General features: G+C 36.2%; 2 protein-coding genes across 3 annotated transcripts in view; both read right to left on the bottom strand.

Annotated features, from left to right (window-relative positions):
- The window catches only part of LOC113521286 (protein trapped in endoderm-1), a 56,682-nt gene that overhangs the window by 12,180 nt on the left and 22,061 nt on the right, over window positions 1-22,441 (bottom strand). For both annotated transcript variants that reach the window (XM_052902964.1, XM_052902965.1), the window contains exon 3: window positions 16,531-16,777. In XM_052902964.1, coding sequence (XP_052758924.1) covers window positions 16,531-16,777 — 247 coding nt within the window. The remainder of the gene's footprint in view (window positions 1-16,530; window positions 16,778-22,441) is intronic.
- Window positions 1,069-4,333, bottom strand: LOC128202472 (uncharacterized). Its single transcript, XM_052902963.1, has 2 exons — window positions 3,732-4,333; window positions 1,069-3,207 (listed from the first exon to the last, which is right to left on the bottom strand). Exon 2 carries the CDS (start codon window positions 3,200-3,202, stop codon window positions 1,331-1,333), a length of 1,872 nt encoding a protein of 623 aa, XP_052758923.1. The 5' UTR covers window positions 3,203-3,207; window positions 3,732-4,333; the 3' UTR covers window positions 1,069-1,330.

Here is a 22,441-nt window from a genome sequence, read left to right as displayed (position 1 = left end):
AGGGATACTTGTATAAGACAGATAATCCATAAGGCTCTCAACTAAACCTTCTTTCAAGAAAAACGTGTATATGTTTACTTTTATGCTTTATTCGAGCTGTAAGTGCTATATATTATTCCCAAATTCGTGTATAATATAGTATAGGTATATCATATATGTGTAAGTATATTTGTTATTCATATATATTTATTTGTTTATATATATGTAATTTTAGTATGTATATATATCAATTGTTACTAGTATCGCATTCGTGTACTCTGGCACTTCCCTATGGTTGACTGGGAGAGAATATTTTATTAGCATTAAGTCCGCCATGTACACATACATGTACTATTAAATAAATAAATGGATAAACTCTTAATTTGCATAAAGAGATACATAAAAATTGTTTTTTTTTTTTATACAACATAGAATGGCAAACAAGCTGACGGTCCCCCTGATGGAAAGTGGTAACCGTCGCCTATAGACATGAGCAGTACCATAGGCATAACAGAGTATACTGTTTCGCACATGATACCCCCCATGCGTTGCCATTCCTGAGGACTCAGGTGTTATTCCTCTGTAACCAGTAAATTCACGCCATATCCCACCTTTCAAACCGAAACACAATCATACAAACACAACTGCTTCACGGTTGAAACACGAATGGGACAGAGGTACCCAAGCAATCGACTTTTGTACAAACTCTTCCTCTGATAAATTGTAACAATAGTAACAGAAAAAAATAAATAATGTTTAACAAAAGGGCGATATGAACATTTTTACATAATAATATGTGAAAATGAAATATGTGTACTACAGTAATGCAAAAAGGCAATAAATATCTCAGTGAGTAGTTTGCTTAACAAGCAAACCAATTATTTTAAGTTACTGCCTAAAACAAATGTCCCCAAAGGCGCGCGCAAGCATTTCTATGAAAACACTCTATCTATATAATCTAAGATCTTCAATTCTGTTTGAATGTTAACGTTTTTTGCAAAAAAAAAATAGTATAGTGCAAATAAGTTTACAGTAGGTACTCGTAACTACCTGAATAAACGTTGATAAGCATTCTATATCCGCGTTACAACTAGAGATGGGCAATCCACCTGGGTGGGTTTAAAGTCTGGTGGGTAAAAACCGGGTGTTTTGGGTTTATTGGGTTTAAACCCCATAAACACCCAAATTTTTGGGTGTTTATGATTTTGTACTTCATCATCGTCATCTCAGCCGCAAGACGTCCACTATACTGGACATAGACAATATTATTATGCAGCCTACAGAATAAAAAACTTTTAATTTGATTTTGAGTTTATTAAGAAAGAGATGAAAGTAAAATGTAAAACTACAGTCAATCACTGTCAGATTCAGAGTTATTACAAGCGATGAATTGTATAGGTTCGATAGGCTCTATTTCGTCTAAACTGTTATGTTCATTTACTTGCTCAATGAAAGCTTCTAAGGTATTTTCTTCATTAAACTGAATGTCCTCGCATTCAGCTTTATGTTTAAGATTCCAGTTATAACAAATGAATGAAATTTTTTCAGTTCTTTCAGTTGTAAGTCGATTTCTTTTGTTATTATGTATGTAGCCTTGGATACTAAAGGAACGCTCAGTGGCTGCCGAAGTACAGGGAGCTGATAGAATACGAATCGCTACTTTGCTTAACTCAGTGGAACCACAAATACCTTTCCACCATATTAGGGGCTCAATGCTATCTAATGAGCTCCATACAAATCCTCTGGCCCAAAAGTTTTCTTTAGCTTTATAACACGCCAAATCTGCCATTACATTTGACAAACTTAAGTGTTGGCTTAAATTGTAGATAAACTCCATACCCTTAAGTTCTTCCTCTTGAGTAAGTTCGACTCCTAGAGTCCTGGGGTCTAGAATATATGCTGCAAAATGTATTGGCCTCATTGCCATATTGCATCTTGAAGATACTGATGTTAGAATCTGCTGTTTGCTTTCTTCGCTCAATGTCGAAATCTCATTTAATGCAAAACGTATCTTAGCTTGTACATCTCTAAATGTAATGTATGTGCGATGCAAACGATTCTGGTCGCTCTCTAAGTAAAATATGCTTTCAGTGACTGGTTCCAAAATACTTATACATTCCCCTGTCTTCGTCCAGAAATCATCACTTAGAATTAAATCTTTAATATCTCTTGAAATTACCACATCTTCTCTAACTGTTAATATTTGCAAAGCTATCTTATTTGCTTTCAAACTTTTTAACGAAGTAACATGACTTCCCCATCTTGTAGCACAAGGCAATTTTAGTGTTTGTGTAGAATCTTCACCCTGCCTTGATTTTATCAACAAGGAACTTAATCGTTGACTCCTTTTAACAGTTTTTATTATATTTATGGCTTGCATAATAAACACAGTTACTTCTTGTATCTTTACAATATCTTGGCACAACAAGTTAAGGATATGTGCACAGCAACCGAGAGGAACAACATGTGGATATTTGAGTTTTGTTAATTCGAATGCCTTTTGTATATTTCTAGCGTTATCGCCAATAAGTACAAGAAACTTATTTGCTCCATACACTTTCATTACTTTTTCAACTTCTTGGCTAAGGTATTCACTAGTGTGAGGATTACTTTCTGTATTCAAACTTTTAACGTATGCAGGTTGAGGTTTTGATATAAGAAAGTTTATTATTCCTTCATTTCTTAAATTAGACCAGCCATCGCACTGAAGGTGTAAGTAACTACAAGCATTTAGTTCCTCATTTAACTCAAAACGCATTTCTCTATATATTTTATCTAAGTATTTTGTCGCTAAAGCTTTACGTGAAGGTATTTTAAATTTTGGTTGCAATTTTTCGAAAAATTGTATCCATAAAGGATGTTGCACCATCGATAATGGCGTCCCTGTTACAAATATAGCTCTCGCTAATTCTGTTTTTATATGATCATCGGTGTCTTGAAACTCAGCATTTATTGTAGTGTTAGCAGACGACGAGGGGCTTATAAAAGAATCATTTGTCTCTATCTCTGACAGTCCAGACATTTTGGTTTTGGACGAGCTATCTTTTATAAGTTTCATAGAGTCTTTTAATGTTTCTGGAGATTTTGGACAAGTGATAAGATGTTGAAGCATTTTGGCAGCATTACTGAATTTGTAGACCTTATTACAAAGCTTGCAAGAAACAGACTTGTTTGGTAAAGTACGGTAGTGCTCCCATATGCGTAAATCTTTAGGTCTCCCCATTGAACCTAAAAAAATGAACGATGATTAGTTGGTCTGACGAAAATTCAACAATAGAGTGCCTATTTTTTTACAATGATTATTTCTTGTTATTTACAATAAATTTATTAAAAAAATAATAAAATAAATACAAAAAACCTTTGTAAAATTACATCTCCTCGGAGGATTAAACGCAGACGCTAGTTTATTATCGTATTGTTCTGTATTTTTCTCAGCAACTTCTTTAATTCGATTAGGTACTTACGCATATTATGTTAAAAATAAATATCTAGTACACATCTTAGGCTATCCACCATTATTATCCAATGACGACTCTCAGCTAACTATGCACTATCATCCAAAATAAACGTGTATGGAAAATTTTATCCCAGTCGGTTGAGGATTGAGGATAATTGCATCAACATACGAACATACCTACATACTTTTATTTACATAACTCAAGCTAAATAAAAGCTTGTAATAATACATCTAATTTTAAGTTAAAATTGTTAAGTGATCATGATATAATTGTATCATTCAAAAATCCACTTACCTTTAATTATTTCTTGTTAAGTATAAATATTATTTCAAATCTGCTCCCTTAATATGCACTTTTTTACTGCTTTTCCTACCTAACACGTTACCAGGAAGTCACGTTACCAGAGTCAGAGTAATAGTGAACACGTTTGACAGTGATTGTCGTCGCCTCATATTCAGCGTCGACGAATAGGGGAATCCCCAGTCATAATGTATTGCATGCGTGGCGGTCTTACTTCAAATCCATAAACAAAGAGATAATTACAGAACTCGATACTAGATGGCGCTGTTTTTGTTTGAAGAAAGTTTGCGGGCTAAAATACATAGAATTTCATCAATGACTTCCACAAAGAACAACATTTCTGTTTTTTCTAAGTCCGTATCTCTTCCGTATATTTCATAAGATATAAGCTTGGGCTACATTGTTATGCAACGTGATTTTGTCGCTGTCTTGCTAGCAGGGTTGACAGATATACGATTTAAATCGTACTCATACTATTATTTGTCTATTTTTTAATGTACGATCGTAAAGATTATGATCGTAATTCGCACAAAAACATACGACTTTTTGGTTACCTGGCAACATTTTTATTATGAAACGAACATGCTCACATCATCAGTCACATGCAACAATTTATTGGGGATTTCCCCTTCACATCTGGCAGTCCTGCTTGCTAGAATATAGGTAAGTCAGCCACAGTTACTGACGATCGATATTTAAAGGGTATTGTTTTTGTGCTAAATATTTCATAAAAACGTTATTTAATACTTTGTGGATTATTAATTTAGTTGATAATCACTGGAAGTAAAATGGATGCTAATTTGAGAGATCAAGATCTTCGTATAAAACAGTTAATAAAAGAAAATCTACGTAAGTACTCTTTTTATACCTAGGTAGGTAAGGTATAATAAACACAAAAGGTACTTAGATCGCGTGTGTTCGAAGCATTTATTCTAATAAATTTAATTTAAAATTGTAGAAAGAAAAAAATGTCTGCCAAGCCGTAGCCGAAGCCGATCTCCAAATATATTTGGCGATAGTGAGACCCAGTGTCCAGATGATTTACCCAGCGTCGTCGCAACAAAGAAAAAAAACGAGGATAAAGTAAAAGAAAATTTACTGAAAGAAGAAACAAACTGTTCTAAATGCTTAATTTATGGAGAAGAGGATAAAAGAAATGAGTATTTCGGACTGTTAGTGGCTCAAGAATTTAAATATATACGGCCATGTGTGCGAACGAGGTGTTATGAAGAAATTTTAAAGTATCTACGGGAAGCAAAAGGCCAACATGTTGATCAACTGCAACATGAAAACACTGAAAATTAATTACTTTCATTTTATTATATATAGATTTTTAAAATTTCCTGAAATATTATTAGTTAACGTTTTATTTAATATTGTAGAATTGATCAATACAATTTATAAAAATAATTTATTGGTATTACTTACATATTTTCAAAAAAATACGTAAAAACCTATTTTTTTGGGTGATTATGGGAGTTTATGGGTGTTTATTGGGTTTTTACCAAAGCACCGGGTTTAAACCCGGTGCTTTGCCCATCTGTAGTTACAACAACTTGCAAGTTCATATCTAACTACCTACTAATACAATATTGACAGAAGCCACATTCTAGCCACATTCAGTGCATGAATACAGTGTTGCCAGACGCAATTGTTATTTTTCCCCCAATTTTCGAATATTATACTTTTATATCAACTGTTAACTGTCGGGGGGAAAGGGATTGTTAGTTATGGAGACTGAGAATCCCATTGTTAGCAATATACCCAACTAGGTCGACTTCCTCGCGAGTTTCCCTTGGAAACTCTCATGGTTAATTCCTGTTGAATTCATTATGATGGGCTAATTGGCCTGTTTTTATTCTCATCTATCACCCTTCACTGGTGCACCGCCAGCGTATCCCGTTAGCGCAGGTGGGGTTACCATTCCATTTTCACCTATAAAAAAATGTCATCTGCTTTTTTTTTATGGATGATAATGGAGTAGTAACCTCGCTTGCGCTAACGGTATACACTGGTGGGGCACCAGTGAGGGACAATAGGTGAGGATAAAGCTATATCACTACCCAAATTTTAACAGAATGATATTATTTTTCTCAAAAAATTCCCCCAATTATTCTATTTCTTCGACACAAAATTTTTTACTCAAGATAGCTAAAAAAAAAATGCCCAATCTGGTAACACTGCACGAATACCTTTTCACTTTCAAAGTCGAGCGTCGGACGTCGGCCGAAGTGCTTTATCGTCGTTCAAAAAGCACTTAGTACTATCGCGCGTGGGAAAGCGTCTGTTTGTTTATGGATTAGATAACGAATTAGTGGCGATGTGCTGTTACATGCCAGATTTAAAATCGACCGAACACGTTAACTGAGTCCATTATCAATTTTAAGCAGAGATAAATAATTTACATTTAGTTTTAACCGTAACTTCGTCTGCATGACCAGGATAAATAGTAGCTTACGGAGATCCAACAGACCCATTACTACCAATATACCCTAACAGGTCGATCTCCACGCGGTTTCCCCTGGAAATAATCGTGATTAAGTTTCGATAAATTTATCACGATGGCCCAACTTATCTGCTTCATTCTCACCTATCATCCCTCACTGGTGCTCCGCTAGCGTATCCCGTTAGCGCAGGCGGGGTTACCATACCATTTTCAACCATCAAAAAAAATACTATAAATGACGTAGTGGAGTAACTTGAAACAGTCATGCTCGCAATAAAGTTCAAAGTTGTGGCGGCGTTGTGGGCCGGGTCGATGTGCTCCCTCTAATATGGTTGAGTGCAATGATGGCTGGCTCATCCGTCATACTCGTGAACGGGTGCTTGTGGGGACTGGTCTGTTTGGCTTACAAACACTGATTAGACTATTTGCTTTTGCAACAGCATATGCTGGTGGTCACTCCGTTCTCCCAAATTTGAATTTAAAAATGAATCTGTATTATTGTAAACATTTATAAAAGTTATTTGAAAAGAATACTAGCTGAGTTCAATTCAATTCAATTCAAGCATTTATTGCTATTACATGTTGTAACAATATAGGTTTTAAGTTATTAAAAGTATAGAATCAACACGAACCCTGGAAGGGCACAGCAATCACATTAATATTTCATAAAGTATATAAATAATTTTTTACATTTATATAATATATATATATATATATATATATATATATATATATATATCGTCGATTAACATAAAATAAATAAAACATTATTACATTAAAACAAATAGGTACAAATACAATTAAATTTTTTCATTGAAAAATTCCTGTAGTGTATAGTAACTTTTTGTAATTAAATATTTCTTTAGAACTATTTTAAACTTTTTAGAAGCTTTTTAGAAGTAAGAGTCAGGAATAAAGTTGTCAGTTCTTCTCATCTCGAAATCATTCCGAACTGACGGTAGATTTGACATGTCATAAGAGTCTGGAATACCTACATGAATAAAGATATTTTGAATTTGTATATTGGCATACCTCTACAGGGTGCTGCATACTATGTACCTACTTGTATATGTAACATTTTATTTTACCATGTAGCAAGCGAATAAATATGATTTAATTTGATTTGAAGAAAAGCATCATCGTCGGTACTACCGTTGACCGTAAGCTGTATGGTGTTAAAGAGTGCGCATGCGTCGTTGCGGTGGGCGGTAAGTGTGCGCGGTAACAAACGTAAACAATCTAAACTCTTTGCGGCGTACTTTGCGTTTTTATGGGTAGTTAAACATTTTTAAAATTCCCAACGTTATGATCTGATATTAGAAATAGTTTATTTATATAAATAAAAGTTTATTTGTGGATAGTTCTTATTTTTTTTTACATTTTTTTTTACAGTATTTGTCTATAATATAAGAATCGCCCGTAAATTTTTATAAATGTTTGAAAGATATGAAAATATGGTAATAAAATATATAATAAAATAAAACATTCAAATGGTGAATTTATATAAATATATAGTCTAAGTAGTAGGCATTGGTAATATGGACACCGGAAGGGAAAGGGATTGTTAGTAATAGAGACTGAGAATCCCATTGCTAGCAATATACCCAACCAGGTCGACCTCCTCGCGGTTTCTCCTGTTCCTTTTGATTCCTGTTGTATTCATCATGATGGGCTAACTGGCCTGTTCTCATTCTCATCTATCACCCTTTACTAGTGTGCCGCCAGCGTATCCCGATAGCGCAGGCGGGGTTACCATTCCATTATCACTCATTAAAAAAAAAGTCGTAGAATACTGACGGATCTGACAAATATTAAATATACATATCCGTCAGTATTCTACGACTATGACGATATATACATACATACATACATATATACTATGTCGTTATAGACAATTCTTTCGACTTAGTCTTGTAAAAAAGATTACGTTCTTTTTAAAATTCTTCTAAAATTCTTTGGAAAATAATAGATTTTATTTTATAATTGAATTATTTTATAAAAAGTTTTTTTTTTATTATAGAAACTTCACTCTTTCTAGAATTATATTTTATTATTACCATGTAATAAAATTATTTTTAACATTTCCTAATGTAAATTAACAGTTAAGTATCTAAAGACGTAATTTAATTATAAAAAATATAAAAATACAAGACGTATAAAACCTATAGAAGCTTCACACAGAGCGATCTTTATGAATAGTGTATTGACCCGCCCTTTGAATGGATCCTACAGATTTTTATGTGAACCTTTAATACTCAATAACATAATGAGAACAAGCGATAAAAGAGTATAATGTGTACGTATAAATTCGTATAAATTCCACAGAAAGGTAAAGGATTTACCGCCGTTCTAAGACCTACATTTTTATTATGTTGCATAATTTACTATAGTAGGAAAAAAAATGTAATAAGGTTATACTTGGTATCGATTTCTTTACAAAAAAAAAAGAAACTTTTGTTAGTTGCGATAGAATGAAGTTTTAGAAAAAACAAATAATACGTATTAATAGAATAAAATAAAGAAAATTAGGTACAAAGTGTAAAAATTTTTTTATTCTTTTTTCCGAATTGAAAACAAAATAATGTTTTACTCGTCATGTGCGTTCTTTTTTTCTATATTTCATCTGCCATGCATCTGCATCACCTATTTAAAGTGCAGGTATTTTTGTAAACCTTCACTAAGTAATATTATTACTACATATATTAATTATTTTTATTTAATTAGTTTATTTCTATAAATAACAACGCAACTTTAAAAATATTTGTAGTCTAGTGTTATTTAATTCATTATAATTGTTACTTCATTTTCTCGCACTGTACAACTATGTTAAAGTAAACGCTGTGAATACCTATAATAGGCATGTGCATTAATATTGTATTGTATTTAATGTTTGTTATACCTATATGTTATAATGCAATATGCTGTTGGTGTTCCATAAATAAATAAATAAATTATTAGTATGTTCTAGAAATTGTATGTTTCTCTAATAAAGTACCTAATAGAAAAATAGAATAAAAAATAATTACCATAATTATGAGTATTACTTTTAAGTTAGATAAATTATTAAAAAAAAAAATAATTATTACAAAAACATCTATAAAGGTTTTTTTTTATACAACTTAGAATGGCAAACAAGCTGACGGCCCACCTGATAGAAAGTGGTAACCGTCGCCTATAGACATGAGCAGACCATGACCATGGACATAACAGAGTGTACTGTTTCGCCCATGATACCCCCCATGCGTTGCCATTCCTGAGGACTCGGGTGTTATTCCTCTGTACCCTGTAAATTTACGCCATATCCCATCCTTCAAACCGAAACACAGTCATGCAAACACAACTGCTTCACGGTAGAAACACGAATAGAACAGAGGTACCCAAGCAATCGACTTTTGTACAAAGTCTCCCTCTGGTAGGTTATATATAATTATAACATATAAGTTATGTTTTGATAGAAATATACTGTCTATATACTGTAGAAACAAGAAAAGAGTAAAAGCATAGCTTTATTTTGATTGAGCATTAAAAAAAACAGTTCTTACAAAGAAGGATATGACTCAGACTCGAGGACAAATCATGGCGCATGTGGTTTATAAACTTTTTTTGCAAAAAGTCTACACTTTTATGGACGAGACGACCGGATCCGGCCGCGTACTGAATCATCGATGCAAAAAAGAAAACGTCAGTGGTGGGTGTGAGCCGAAAATGATTGTTGATCGATCAATCGGCAAGTCTACTCTTGAATCTAACATCGATATTAATCTAATAGATTAACAATAATAACTTACTTTCTTCCACGCACAACCACTCTTTGGAATCAACTTCCAGCAGCAGTATTACCGAACCGATACGACAACATAACCTTCAAGAAAAGAGTATATTCCTTTTTTAAAAGGGCGGCAGCACACTTGCAATGCCGTTGGTGTTGGGTGATGCGTTTGCCCTATGTTGTAAAAAAAAAACAATAATAATTTTGTATTGCCCCCATGAGAAAATAACTAGGAATTAAGTTAGAATTTGGATCGGTTTGCACTAGTTTGTACGTATTAGCAAATTATACTAATATGCTTCTATCTAAGGGATTGTTAGTAATGTACTCTAGGTCGATATCCACGCGGTTCCTATTGGAAACCATCTTGTTTAATTCTTATGGAATTCGTCACGATACGCTAACTGATCTGCTTTCATCCTCATCTATCATCCCTCACTGGTGCCCCATCAGCATATATCGATAGCGCAGGCGGGGTTTCCATTCCATTATCATCTGCTAAGAACCTATTAGTGTGTTTTGCCAATAGTTACCAACAGTTACCACACTTTGCAACTGCAGTTAGGTAGGAGGGGGGAGGGGAAGGATTTAAAGTTGGTAATACGGACTACCAGTCCCATTGTCAGTAAAATACCCTGTCAGGTGGACCTCCAAGTAGCCCTCACTAGAAACCATTCATCTATCATTCATAAAAAAACTATTGGGGGGTTTTGCCAATAGTTGCCATGTTTGGCAAGAGGATTGGCAACTGTTAGGCTAAATAGACAAATAGATGTACCCGCGATATTTATCTCTATGTGTGTGGCGTGTCTGAGTACATTGTAATTATGATAATACATCTCACCACCTCTTCATATCTCGGAGACAATGGCGAACGCATCATACGTATAGGATGCTAATGGCTTTCGAATGGGACGCATCACTACACAAGAGTCCCATAATAACAGACTTATTGATTATTCAACGCATTCCCCTTCATGTATGGATGATCTTGACAATTATATGTTTAATGGAGTATAGTTTTAATTCAAATTTTTTGTACCCATTTCGAGATTAATGGAAGAGAAGAAAATCCAAGCATATTTTGATTCTGTCGTCACCAGAATGCGGTGCAACTCACGTAGAAACGTCGGCAATAAAGAAGTAGGTATGTAGGTACTACTTGTATTTACCTGCAAAATTTTTAATATATCATGAATGTGTATCAATAGGGGGGAAGGGATTGTTAGTAATGGGGATTAGCAACCCCATTGCTAGCAATAAACCCTATCAGGTCGACCTCCTCGCGGTTCCCCCTGGAAACCATCGTGATTGGTTTATTGTTGAATTTGTTACGATGGGCTAACTGACCTGCTTCACCCTCATCTATCATCCCTCACTGGTTTTATCTCGATCACGCGGATTTAGTCGCCGGTAAAATCCAGTTACATTATACAAAAACATTCAAAATCATTCAAACCTTTATCCTCTGTAAAGGGGATTAAAGTATTACACAATTTGTGTTTTGCCTCTAAAATTAAACAACAATGGACTCCCTTTGTGTGTTAATTGAAACGTTACCAGCTCTCGCTACATGGTACGGCTGACGGCGCTGACGTGATGGGCGATGACACGTAGGTATCCCGAATATAGGGGCAGTATAATTTATGTTTTGTTACACACCATCCATACGAGCCCGTCCTGACGTAGAATGTTTATTAATACATTTTTATTGCTTTATTTTTATTTAGGTTTCGGGGAACATTTCATTTTTACGGGATTATTGGTTGTTACAGTCTTTGATGTTGTTTTTTCCCTTTACGTTTACACGCAAATCGCGTGAGTAAGACGTTTTACGGACGTCAACAAACACCGGATTGGAAATGTATGTAAGTTTTAAAGACGTTACCTCTTTACAATTGTTTACCATGGATTTGTATTACTTAATCATTGCTGTGGATGTCTGAACTGCAGCTAAATAGATTTTATTTAATTTATATATTAATACAACCTGACTTTATGGACACTCAATGTTATAATTTCTTTCATCCATACACTTACATTACTTACATACATTCATTCTAACTTGCCTACCTAGCTTTAGAATTATAATTTTCGTTTATATATTTAAAATCCGTTATTGGCTGTAGTTGTAAGAGACTCGGCATGTAAGTTATTTTTTTAGATGTGGATTTTTGTATTAAATAAATAAATAAGTTATCTATTCTTTTAGAACTCAAAGGGAAGGCATTTAAGTTGACTACGTACTCGTGGTCGCTCCTGTTTTGGAGACAAAACTTCGGTCGTATCACAGTTTAAGTGATAGTACTTGTATAATCCGAGGTTGATATAAATAAAATTAAAAATGCCGATATTCTGATTTTTTTTTAAGTACGTTTATTCCGTTGTGGAACAGGCTACGGTCGGAGACCATGCTGCCTAAAAGTCCGACTTTCCGATATTTTACGTCATATTTTTTTTGTACGTTTGTTCCGTTATGGAACAGGCTAAAGTCTGAGGCCATGCTGCCTAGTCTCCAGTATGATAATTTGTCTGGAATTTTAATGTTTTTTAAATTTTTTGTCGCTTTAATTATTCAGTCATAGTCTTCAATATTTCATTCGTCAGATTCGGCAATTTGACAAGACAATCTTTTTTTTATTTTTACATTACAGCAAAGACATACCACAGATACTGCCTTAACAGTACTAAAGTACAGTATGGACGCTTCCCGCTGCCCATTGCAATCTGACTTTACCCCTTTTCAAACACGTGTCAGCTATCATACTATAATGGATGTCTCAGAAGACTGACGTATACTATGTAAAATAACTCTATGAAAACAAAAATTACTTATACATGAATAAGTAAGTAAAAATAGATTATTTCACTTGAATAGAAATGTATTTTTTTTTTTTTTTACAACACAGGGGGCAAACGAGCATGCGGCTCACCTGATGGTAAATGACTACCGCCGCCCATGATCACCCACAACACCAGCGGCATTGCAGGTGTGCTGCCGGCCTTTTAAAAAGGAATATACTCTTTTCTTGAAGGTTATGTTGTCGTATCGGTTCGGAAATACTGCTGCTGGAAGTTGATTCCAAAGAATGGTTGTGCGTGGAAGAAAGTGCCTTGAAAAACGCACGGTGGAAGACCGCCACTCGTCCAGATGATTGGGATGAAACTTTAGTTTGTGGCGGGTTGTACGGTAGTGAAAATCAGCAGCAGGTATCAATCCGAACAATTCCTCAGAACACTCCCCATGATAAATTCGGTAGAAGATGCACAGAGATGCAACATCCCTGCGCAGTTTCAGTGGATCAAGTCGGACAGTAAGGCGTTGACTATCGATAATTCGAGCCGCCCGACTTTGAATGCGGTCTAACGGAAGGAGTTGGTACTGTGGCGCTCCTGCCCACAGGTGAGAACAGTATTCCATATGCGGCCTGACTTGGGCTTTATATAATTTCAGGCGGTGTTCTGGCATGAAATATCGTCTCACCCTATTGAGCACTCCTAACTTTTTGGAAGCTATCTTAGCCTTCTCCTCCAGATGACCGCAAAACTGGACGTCGCAAGATATATCAACGCCCAGAATTCCTAGACTCGACTTTTTATCAAGGGAAGTGCCCTGAAAGTGAGGAGATACGACAAACGGCGTTTTTTTTTTGCGGTAAACGCGCAGACTTGTGTCTTTTTGGGGTTAAATTGGACAAGATTTTGTTCACCCCAGATCGAAACTTGATGGAGTGAAGTTTCGATTTCAGACACAAGTCTATTTCGGCACTCATCGGTATGTGCCCGCGAGATCTTTGCATGACCGGTATATAATGTATCTCCTGTACTGTCGTCTGCATAGCAATGAATATTACTTATCTGTAACATATCATTGATATGCAGAAGAAACAGAGTCGGAGATAGTACACAGCCTTGCGGGACACCAGCATTCAAAGGTATGGCATGTATTTATTAATAGTAAATTCAAACGCTTGGTGCTTTCAACTTTTACGAAGATCTAAAATAAATTAAGGATGTAATATTTTTCTTTTCATTTACGAAAAATCAATTGTAACTTACGACTAGGCTGTATGGGCCATGCTCTTTGCCTGTCCAATTTTGAACGTATTTTGAAACAAAAACAATAGACATATTCGAACATGTAAATTGTTATAAGATGCAGTCACAGAAACACGTTTAACGTGATTTAATGAATGAATGAATGAGTATAGTTTATTTGCATTATACAATATAGGAAATAAACAAGACAATTTACAAACATAACGATACGATTGTATAAGTACAGTAAGGCGGTCTTATTGCTGAGAGCAATCTTTTCAAGACAACCTTGATTTAAATGTATATCTATGTAAGGAAGGCATGTATTAACTTAATTTCGTTTGGCCCTATCGTTGATTTAAATCTGTTAGCGTCTTGCATTAATATTAATGACATTTAAGTGTTATGGTAATACGCGTACTTGAAACTAATGGGTACGGTGGTCATTGAACCCATACTAAAACATATCTAGTTATGGGTAGCTGCATTTATATATGTGGTGCGGCCAAGGGTATGGCACAGTTTAAGATTAATAATTCAGAATTAATTAGATCTAATTAGATTAATCGTAAATCCGGCCCCATATGGAGTATTGCTGTCACTTATGGGCCGGAGCACCTAAATACCTGCTTGAACCTTTCGACTCGTTGCAACGACGAGCTACGAGAATTGTCGATGATCCCAGGCTCACAAGCGGTATCGAACCCTTGAGTCTTAGGAGAGATTTTGCCTCACTCTGCGTGTTCTACCGCCTGTACAATGGATTGTGCTCAGAGGAATTGTTCAATATGATGCCCACAGCCACTTTCTACTATCGTACGGCTCACCATCGACAGGGAGTTCATCCTCATGTCCTACAACCTCAATGGTCGCGTACTGCGAGGTTTCAGGAATGTTTCCTCCCACGAACACTCAGGTTGTGGATTGAGCTCCCTGCCAAGGTTTTCCCAAGAGACTACAGCATGGGGTTCTTCAAAAGGGGGGTAAAGAGGTTTCTTCAAGGTTGGCAACGCACGCGTAATACCTCTGGTATTGCAGGTGTTCATAGGTTACGGTAACCATTTACCATCAAGTGGGCCGTATGCTTGTTTGCCACCTCAGTGGTATAAAATTTTTTTAAAATAATGAACAAAAAAATAACGAATGAATACTATCAATTTCTCGTCTACCATATTGAATAACATACCGTGTGCCTAACATTTTATTATACTGTGTGGTCCCGGCATAGAATGGGCCACCCCTTCCTTTTCCCTAGGTGTCGTAAGAAGCGATAAAGGAAACATAATAGTAGAGGGATGGGTAGCAGCGTTTCTCTTAAAAAACCACCAATCTCGAACAGCGGTTGCCAACCCGCCTGCCAGCGTGGTAATTACTGGCGACATCCCCCTGGTTAGGTATATTGCTAGCAATGGGATTCCCATTGCTATCAATATACCCTATCAGGTCGACCTCCACGCGGTTCCCTCTGGAAACTATCGTGATTCATTTTTTTCGTCACAATGGGCTAACTGGCCTGTTTTCATTCTCATCTATCACTCTTCACTGGTGCCTCGCCAGTGTATACCGTTAGCGCAGGCGGGGTTTCCATTCCATTATCATCCATGAAGAAAAAAAAAGTAATTTGTAGCTCTTGCATACGGGCAATCATGTAGGACCACGTTTCGGTACCGTAAGTCATCACTGGCTACACGCACTGGTTTAATAGTGTAGGTACAGTAGTAAAAAATATTTTCGTTTCACAAACGTACGGTGTGGGAGTAGCACGCGTGATGTAACGTATAATGGGCGGGCATACAATAAAAAAAAAAACACTCTCCACTCGCCGCGAATGTGTTTCTTACGACACGTACAAATGTACGGGCGTATGGCTTCACTCGGATCCACTAATTGAGTGTTTACCGAGGCACCAGGCACCAAGACGTTTTGTTGAAAGCTTTTACAGTTTACAATTCTATTATAAAATAGATGAGCTTGTTCATCAACATCATCATCATGTCAGCCTTTAACTGTCCACTGCTGAACATAAGCCGCCCCCTTGGGGAGTTTTGCCTGTAGTTGTCACGCTTGGCAGGCGGATTGGCAACTGCAGTTGGGCTTTTGGAGATGTTTTAAGAGAGACGCTGTTGCCTATCACTCGCCCTCCCTTAGTCGCCTCTTTCTACAGCCACGGGAAAGGAAGGGGTGACCTATTCTATACTGGGATCATACTTTTAAAGATGATGAGTAGAAGAGCTTGTTCAATTCCAATTCAATTAAAAAAAAAAGAATTAAGATCTATACTGAGTATATGGTAATGAATTTACTAGGTACAGAGGAATAACACCTGAGTCCTCAGGAATGGCAACGCATGGGGGGTATCATGAGCGAAACAGTATACTCTGTTATGTCCATGGTACTACTCTTGTCTGTAGGCGACGGTTACCACTTTCCATCAGGTGGGCCGTCAGCTTGGCTGCCATTCTAAGTTGCATAAAAAAAATTGCGTTATATATACATATATGCGTTATAGATGTAGAAATGTTAGTGTAAACTGCACGAACCTGTTGATCGTGATAGCGACCATAGACAACAGCGAGACCGCTTCGTTCCCGTAGAACACGAACGCGAACATCTGGCATAGCTTCTCGCCGAGCCCCCACTGCTGGCGGATGAACCGGTTCGCGGTGAGGGGCAGGTTGATGCTGCAGAACAGAAGGTCGGACACGCACAGCGACAGCACGAACATGGTGGTCACGTGGCCGCGCAGCTTCGGGTGCATCAGCAGGGCCACTGTTGTTATCAGGTTACCTGCGAATCAAATTGAATATGTTTATATTTTTAAGTACCTACCACCCAATCTCAGACTAGGACACCTAGTATTTTTAATGGATGACAATGGAATAGTTCTACCGTTTGTAGAATAGACTGTGTTCTGAAGAATTGTTTGAGATGATGCCCACAGCCACCTATTCTCACATGTACAGCGCGAGTTTAAAGGAATTTTCTCCCACGAATACACAGACTGTGAAATGAGCTCCTTGCAGACGTTTTCCCTACAGACTAAAGTATGCGATACTTCAAAAATGATATATTAAGGTTTCTTCAGGGTTGGCAACGCGTACGTGTCACCCCTAGTGTTGCAGGCGTCCAGAGGCTACAGTGACAGTCCACTATCACGGGCTATATACACGGGCTGTATACTTGTTTATCACCTTCGTGAAAAAATCTCAAATTATGATAGAAAATAATATATAAATAATGATTCAGTTTAGCTTCGCACGTGTAGTATTTGTATTTCTTTTTTATGCAACTTAGAATGGCAAACAAGGTGTCGGCCCATCTGATGGAAAGTGGTAACCGTCGCCTATAGACATGAGCAGTACCATGGTCATAACAGAGTATACTGTTTCGCCCATGATACTTCCCATGCGTTGCCATTCATGAGGATTCACGTGTTATTCCTCTGTACCCTGTAAATTAACTATCATATCCCACCCTTCAAATCGAAACACAGCTATGTAAACACGACTGCTTCACGGTAGAAACACGAATGGGACAGAGGTGGCCAAGCAAACGACTTTTGTACAAAGTCTAAAAATGTATCAAATATCATATGTAGTCTATGTTATTGTAACTTTATGTAGGTGAAGGAATTTTTAAAATCGATTGTTCGAAAATGTATCCATTACAAATAATAAAATCTTTCCTCTTTAAAATATTAGTATACACTTGATGCTCCAATTATTTTTAACTGTATATTTGTTTATGTATTTTAAATATGAATAGCTGTAGCACTTCAGCTGCCCGCTAACGACATGCTTTCTAACTGTATCGGGTTGACTGGAAGAGATCTCTGTCAGAGATAAGTGCACCCTTGCTCACAACATTTATAAATACATTAACAATGTAATTTACAAGTGCAATAAAGAATATATATGTATCCCACATATACAACAAGGGTTTTCAAAATGAAAATTAGTTGCCCATTATTACTATGTATTTAAAACTTTTCTTAAAATTATAACACCGTTAACCATCTACTTAGAACACCGTAGCAAGAATGAATCTGAGGGCCTACCATGAAATATTTTCCGAAATTTCGGGCACGAACGAAACTGAAATTTGATGTTAAAATTACATAATACATGCCGTTTAAAATTATTAAAAATGTTAAAATATCATTCTTCTGGACTATTAGGATAGGATTTATAATGAATGAAATGTTAAGCTTCATTTACTGGGTCGATTTTGGTAGGAACAAAAACACGAAATTGAGCCCGAAAATTCGGATTTTCGTTTCATGGTAGACCACCTGATCTTTTCAATCTGTCAATCTTACTCACTCACGCATACCAGAGGGAGACTTTGTACAAAAGTCGATTGCTTGGGTACCTCTGTCCCATTTGTGTTTCTACCGTGAAGCAGTTATGTTTGCATGGCTGTGTTTCGGTTTGAAGGGTGGGATATGGCGTGAATTTACTGGGTACGGAGGAATAACACCTGAGTCCTCAGGAATGGCAACGCATGAGGAGTATCATGGACGAAACAGTATACTCTGTTATGTCCATAGTATTGCTCATGTCTATAGGCGACGGTTACCACTTTCCATCAGGTGGACCATCAGCTTGTTTGCCATTCTAAGTAGTATAAAAAAAAAACACTCGTTCATTCTCGTGCATTATACGTTCCGTTACAGCAAATAATGACCATATTATAAATATTTCCTACATATATATTATATCCAATTATTAATTTAGCTGTGTAAGGTCACGTCATTTAAAGAGTAAACAATAATTAATTCAATACAGGTTCCCAGAGGAGTCATTCTAAAATAGTCTTTAATCCTAAACACTTCAGAGTACTGCAGCTCTCGAAGCCAATCCAATCGAGTGGGCAGCACTTAGATAAATTGAGTAAGCCTGCAATTTTAGACACAGTAAACATTATGGGTGCGTCTAATAATTAAATTGTACTAAAAGTGTTATTTCTATATACCGTAACTATAGGATATAGGGGGGGAAAGGGTTCTCCCTGGAAACTATCATGGTTAATTCCTGATGAATTCATCATGATGGGCTAACTGGCCTGTTTTCATTCTCATCTATCACCCTTCACTGGTGCTCCGCCAGAGTATCCCGTTAGCGCAGGCGAGGTTACCATAGCATTTTCACACATAAAAAAAAACTATAGGATATAGGGGAGAAATGAAAAATGGGTTCTAACAGCCCCATTGCTAGTAATATCAGGTCGACCTTCATGCGGTTCCCTCTGGAAACTGTCGTGGTTACTTCTCGTGGAATTTATCACGATGGGCTAACTGACCTGCTTTTATCGTCATCTATCATCTGTCACTGGTGCCCCGCCAACGTATACCGATAGTGCAGGTGGGGTTACCATTTCATTATCACCCGTTAAAGAAAAACAACCCCATTGCTAGCAATATACCCTATCAGGTCGTCCTACATGCGCTTCCCCCTGGAAGTCATCGTGGTAAACTCTTGTTAAATACTTCACAATGAGCCTACTGCCCTGTTTCATCCTTACGTATTATCCATCACTGGTGCCCCGCCAGCGTATACCGATAGCGCTGACGGGGCTACCCATTCCATTATCATCCATAAAAAAAAACAATCATTTTTAGAACTTTTAGCCCGTCTCTTTGTCTGTATGTTCACTCCAACATTACACGTAAATTACTGCACCGAATTGGACGTCTTTTTTACAATTGTGAAACTAACTTAAAACCTGGTGTATGTATTATTGTAATACTCTATCTAGATCTATTTCGTTGGTTTTAGTACTTCTGAACTCCAAGCATACGAAGTAGCGAGCAAATAAAGATGTTTATAAACGAGACGATTTCAGTGGTGATATTCGAGAGAGCTATTTATTCGCACATCATTAGGCAAGTTGGTCAGTAAAGACGGTTTCAGTACATAGATATGGATTCACTAGAAATCGCAATCGAAATATAATAATAATAATAATAATTCTTTATTATCAGGTATTTAACCCATAGAGGTACAATTGTATTACAACGTGCACGGTAACATATAAAAACATACAAAAAAAAAACATAAAAATTAAAATATGTAGAAAATTTATAAAAAGTAAAGTAAATATCTATGGAACTCACTAGCTACCCCTATTCGGTGCGCTCAAACTCTTACTAGCTTCAAAACCTCTGTTACATCTTACTACCTCTCACTTTAGAACTATTTTCCTGTGTTCTCTCTTCGTTTTCCTTCGACATTTTTTTTTCTGTTGTATGTGTGCTGTTAAGTATGTGTATGTTATGTATATATTTAATTGTGTATATATTATATATGTATGTGTATGTATATATGTTTGTGTATGATAATATTTATATAATAGTGCACCACCTACCCTTTGTCTTTTTCTCAATGTCCTCTACCCAAAGGTTGTCTGGAAGAGATTGCTTAGCGATAAGGCCGCTTTTTGTATCAGTTCTCATGAATATTTACTGTATTTGTTATTTCTCTTTTAACTTGGTGCAATAAAATGTAAATAAATAAAATAAAAAATTATATATTATATATATATATATATATATATATATATATATATATATATATATATATATAAATAATAGCAAACATAGTTATTAGATAAAAACAAGAGAATATTTTTTAATGTTCCTGTCTTGGTGCACGGACAAGCAATACTTTTGAATGGGACCGTGGGAGCGATAAGGCCGCTTTTTGTATCACTTCTCATGAATATTTACTGTATTTGTTATTTATCTTTTAACTTGGTGCAATAAAATGTAAATAAATAAAATAAAAAAAAAATTATATATATATATATATATATATATATATATATATATATATATATATATATATATAATAATAGCAAACATAGTTATTAGATAAAAACAAGAGAATATTTTTTAATGTTCCTGTCTTGGTGCACGGACAAGCAATACTTTTGAATGGGACCGTTCAGACACTGGCACAATGTGCTGAGGATTTCATTCTTTGAATTCCGCATAATGACTAGGTGTACTTGTAGTATCTTAATTGAGAGGCAAAAGTTACATATTCTAGCATGTTACCTCTCTGTTCCTTTTGTCTGCTAGCTAGATGAACTGTCATATAGCTGTTTACTGTATGGATAATCTGGTAGTATTATTTTATTGTTACCCTATTCCCTTTGGCCGCAACAGAATATCAGTGCTTTGCTCTTTTGAGGGCGAAGCAATAAACTGAGTTGTGAACATTTTCTATTGTTATAGCACACGCACAAAAGGAACAATTGTGCTTGACTTTTATGTATTTTATTTTTATCATTTCTATTATTCATCAATGATTGACTGATTGAATCATTTCTCAATATACCCTGTAAGGTCGACCTCCATGTGGTCCCCCCTGGAAACCATCGTGTTGAATTCCAAGCGTTTCCATCACGATGAGCTAACTGACATGCCTTTGCGTCTCACCTATCATCATTCACTGGTGCCCCGCCAGCGTATATTGTTAGCGCAAGTGGGGAGGGGGAACAACTCCATTGCCACTCATTAAAAAAAATAGACCCAACCCATCACGTCGCCACGAGTCTGGACCTTATAGTAAGCAGTAGAAATTGGTAATGAAACCATTTCAAATCGAGTCGTGTGTAGATAATTTTGCTCTGGCAACTTGATCATTACTTTCACAATGTTTGCCAACAATTAAAATGTTCCCATCGTTGCATTTTATTGTCACGTCACGTGCTGAGCTCACAAACGAGGGGGATTCTATCCTCCCCCGCCGCATAGTGCGGTTATAGATTGACAAATCGATCGATTCGCCAACTGCTCTGTGAATTGTCCATGTGCTTAAAATTACATTTTGTGTTACTGTACTGTACCATGGCACACACACAAAACAATTTATGTTACTTTTATTATGTACTTTTTTATTTATTTATTCATTAGTACAAATATGTGTACATGGCGGACTTAATGCTAAAAGCATTCTCTCCCAGTCAACCACAGGGAAGTGTCAGAATACTCGAATGCGGTACTACTAATTATTGATATACATACATACTAAAATTACATATATAAACGAATAAATATATATAAATAACAAATATACTTTCCTTTTTTTAATAATTTATTTCTTTTTATACATTTTTTTTATACAACTTAGAATGGCAAACAAGCTGACGGCCCACCTGATGGAAAGTGGTAACCGTCGCCTATAGACATGAGCAGTACCATGGACATAACAGAGTATACTGCTTCGCCCACGTTACTTTCCCATGCGTTGCCATTCCTGAGGATTTTTTTTTATACAACTTAGAATGGCAAAACAACCTGGCGGCTCACCTGATGGTAAGTGATAACTGTCGCCTATAGACATAAGCAGTATCATGGACATAACAGAGTATACTGCTTCGCCCGCGATACTTTCCCATGCGTTGCCATTCCTGAGGACTCAGGTGTTATTTCTCTGTACCCTGTAA

Source organism: Galleria mellonella, unplaced genomic scaffold, assembly GCF_026898425.1.
Source record: "Galleria mellonella isolate WM207_F2 unplaced genomic scaffold, CSIRO_AGI_GalMel_v1 utg99, whole genome shotgun sequence".
In the NCBI taxonomy this organism is placed as follows: Eukaryota; Metazoa; Arthropoda; class Insecta; order Lepidoptera; family Pyralidae; genus Galleria; species Galleria mellonella.
This window is presented reverse-complemented; position numbering and strand designations above follow the sequence as displayed.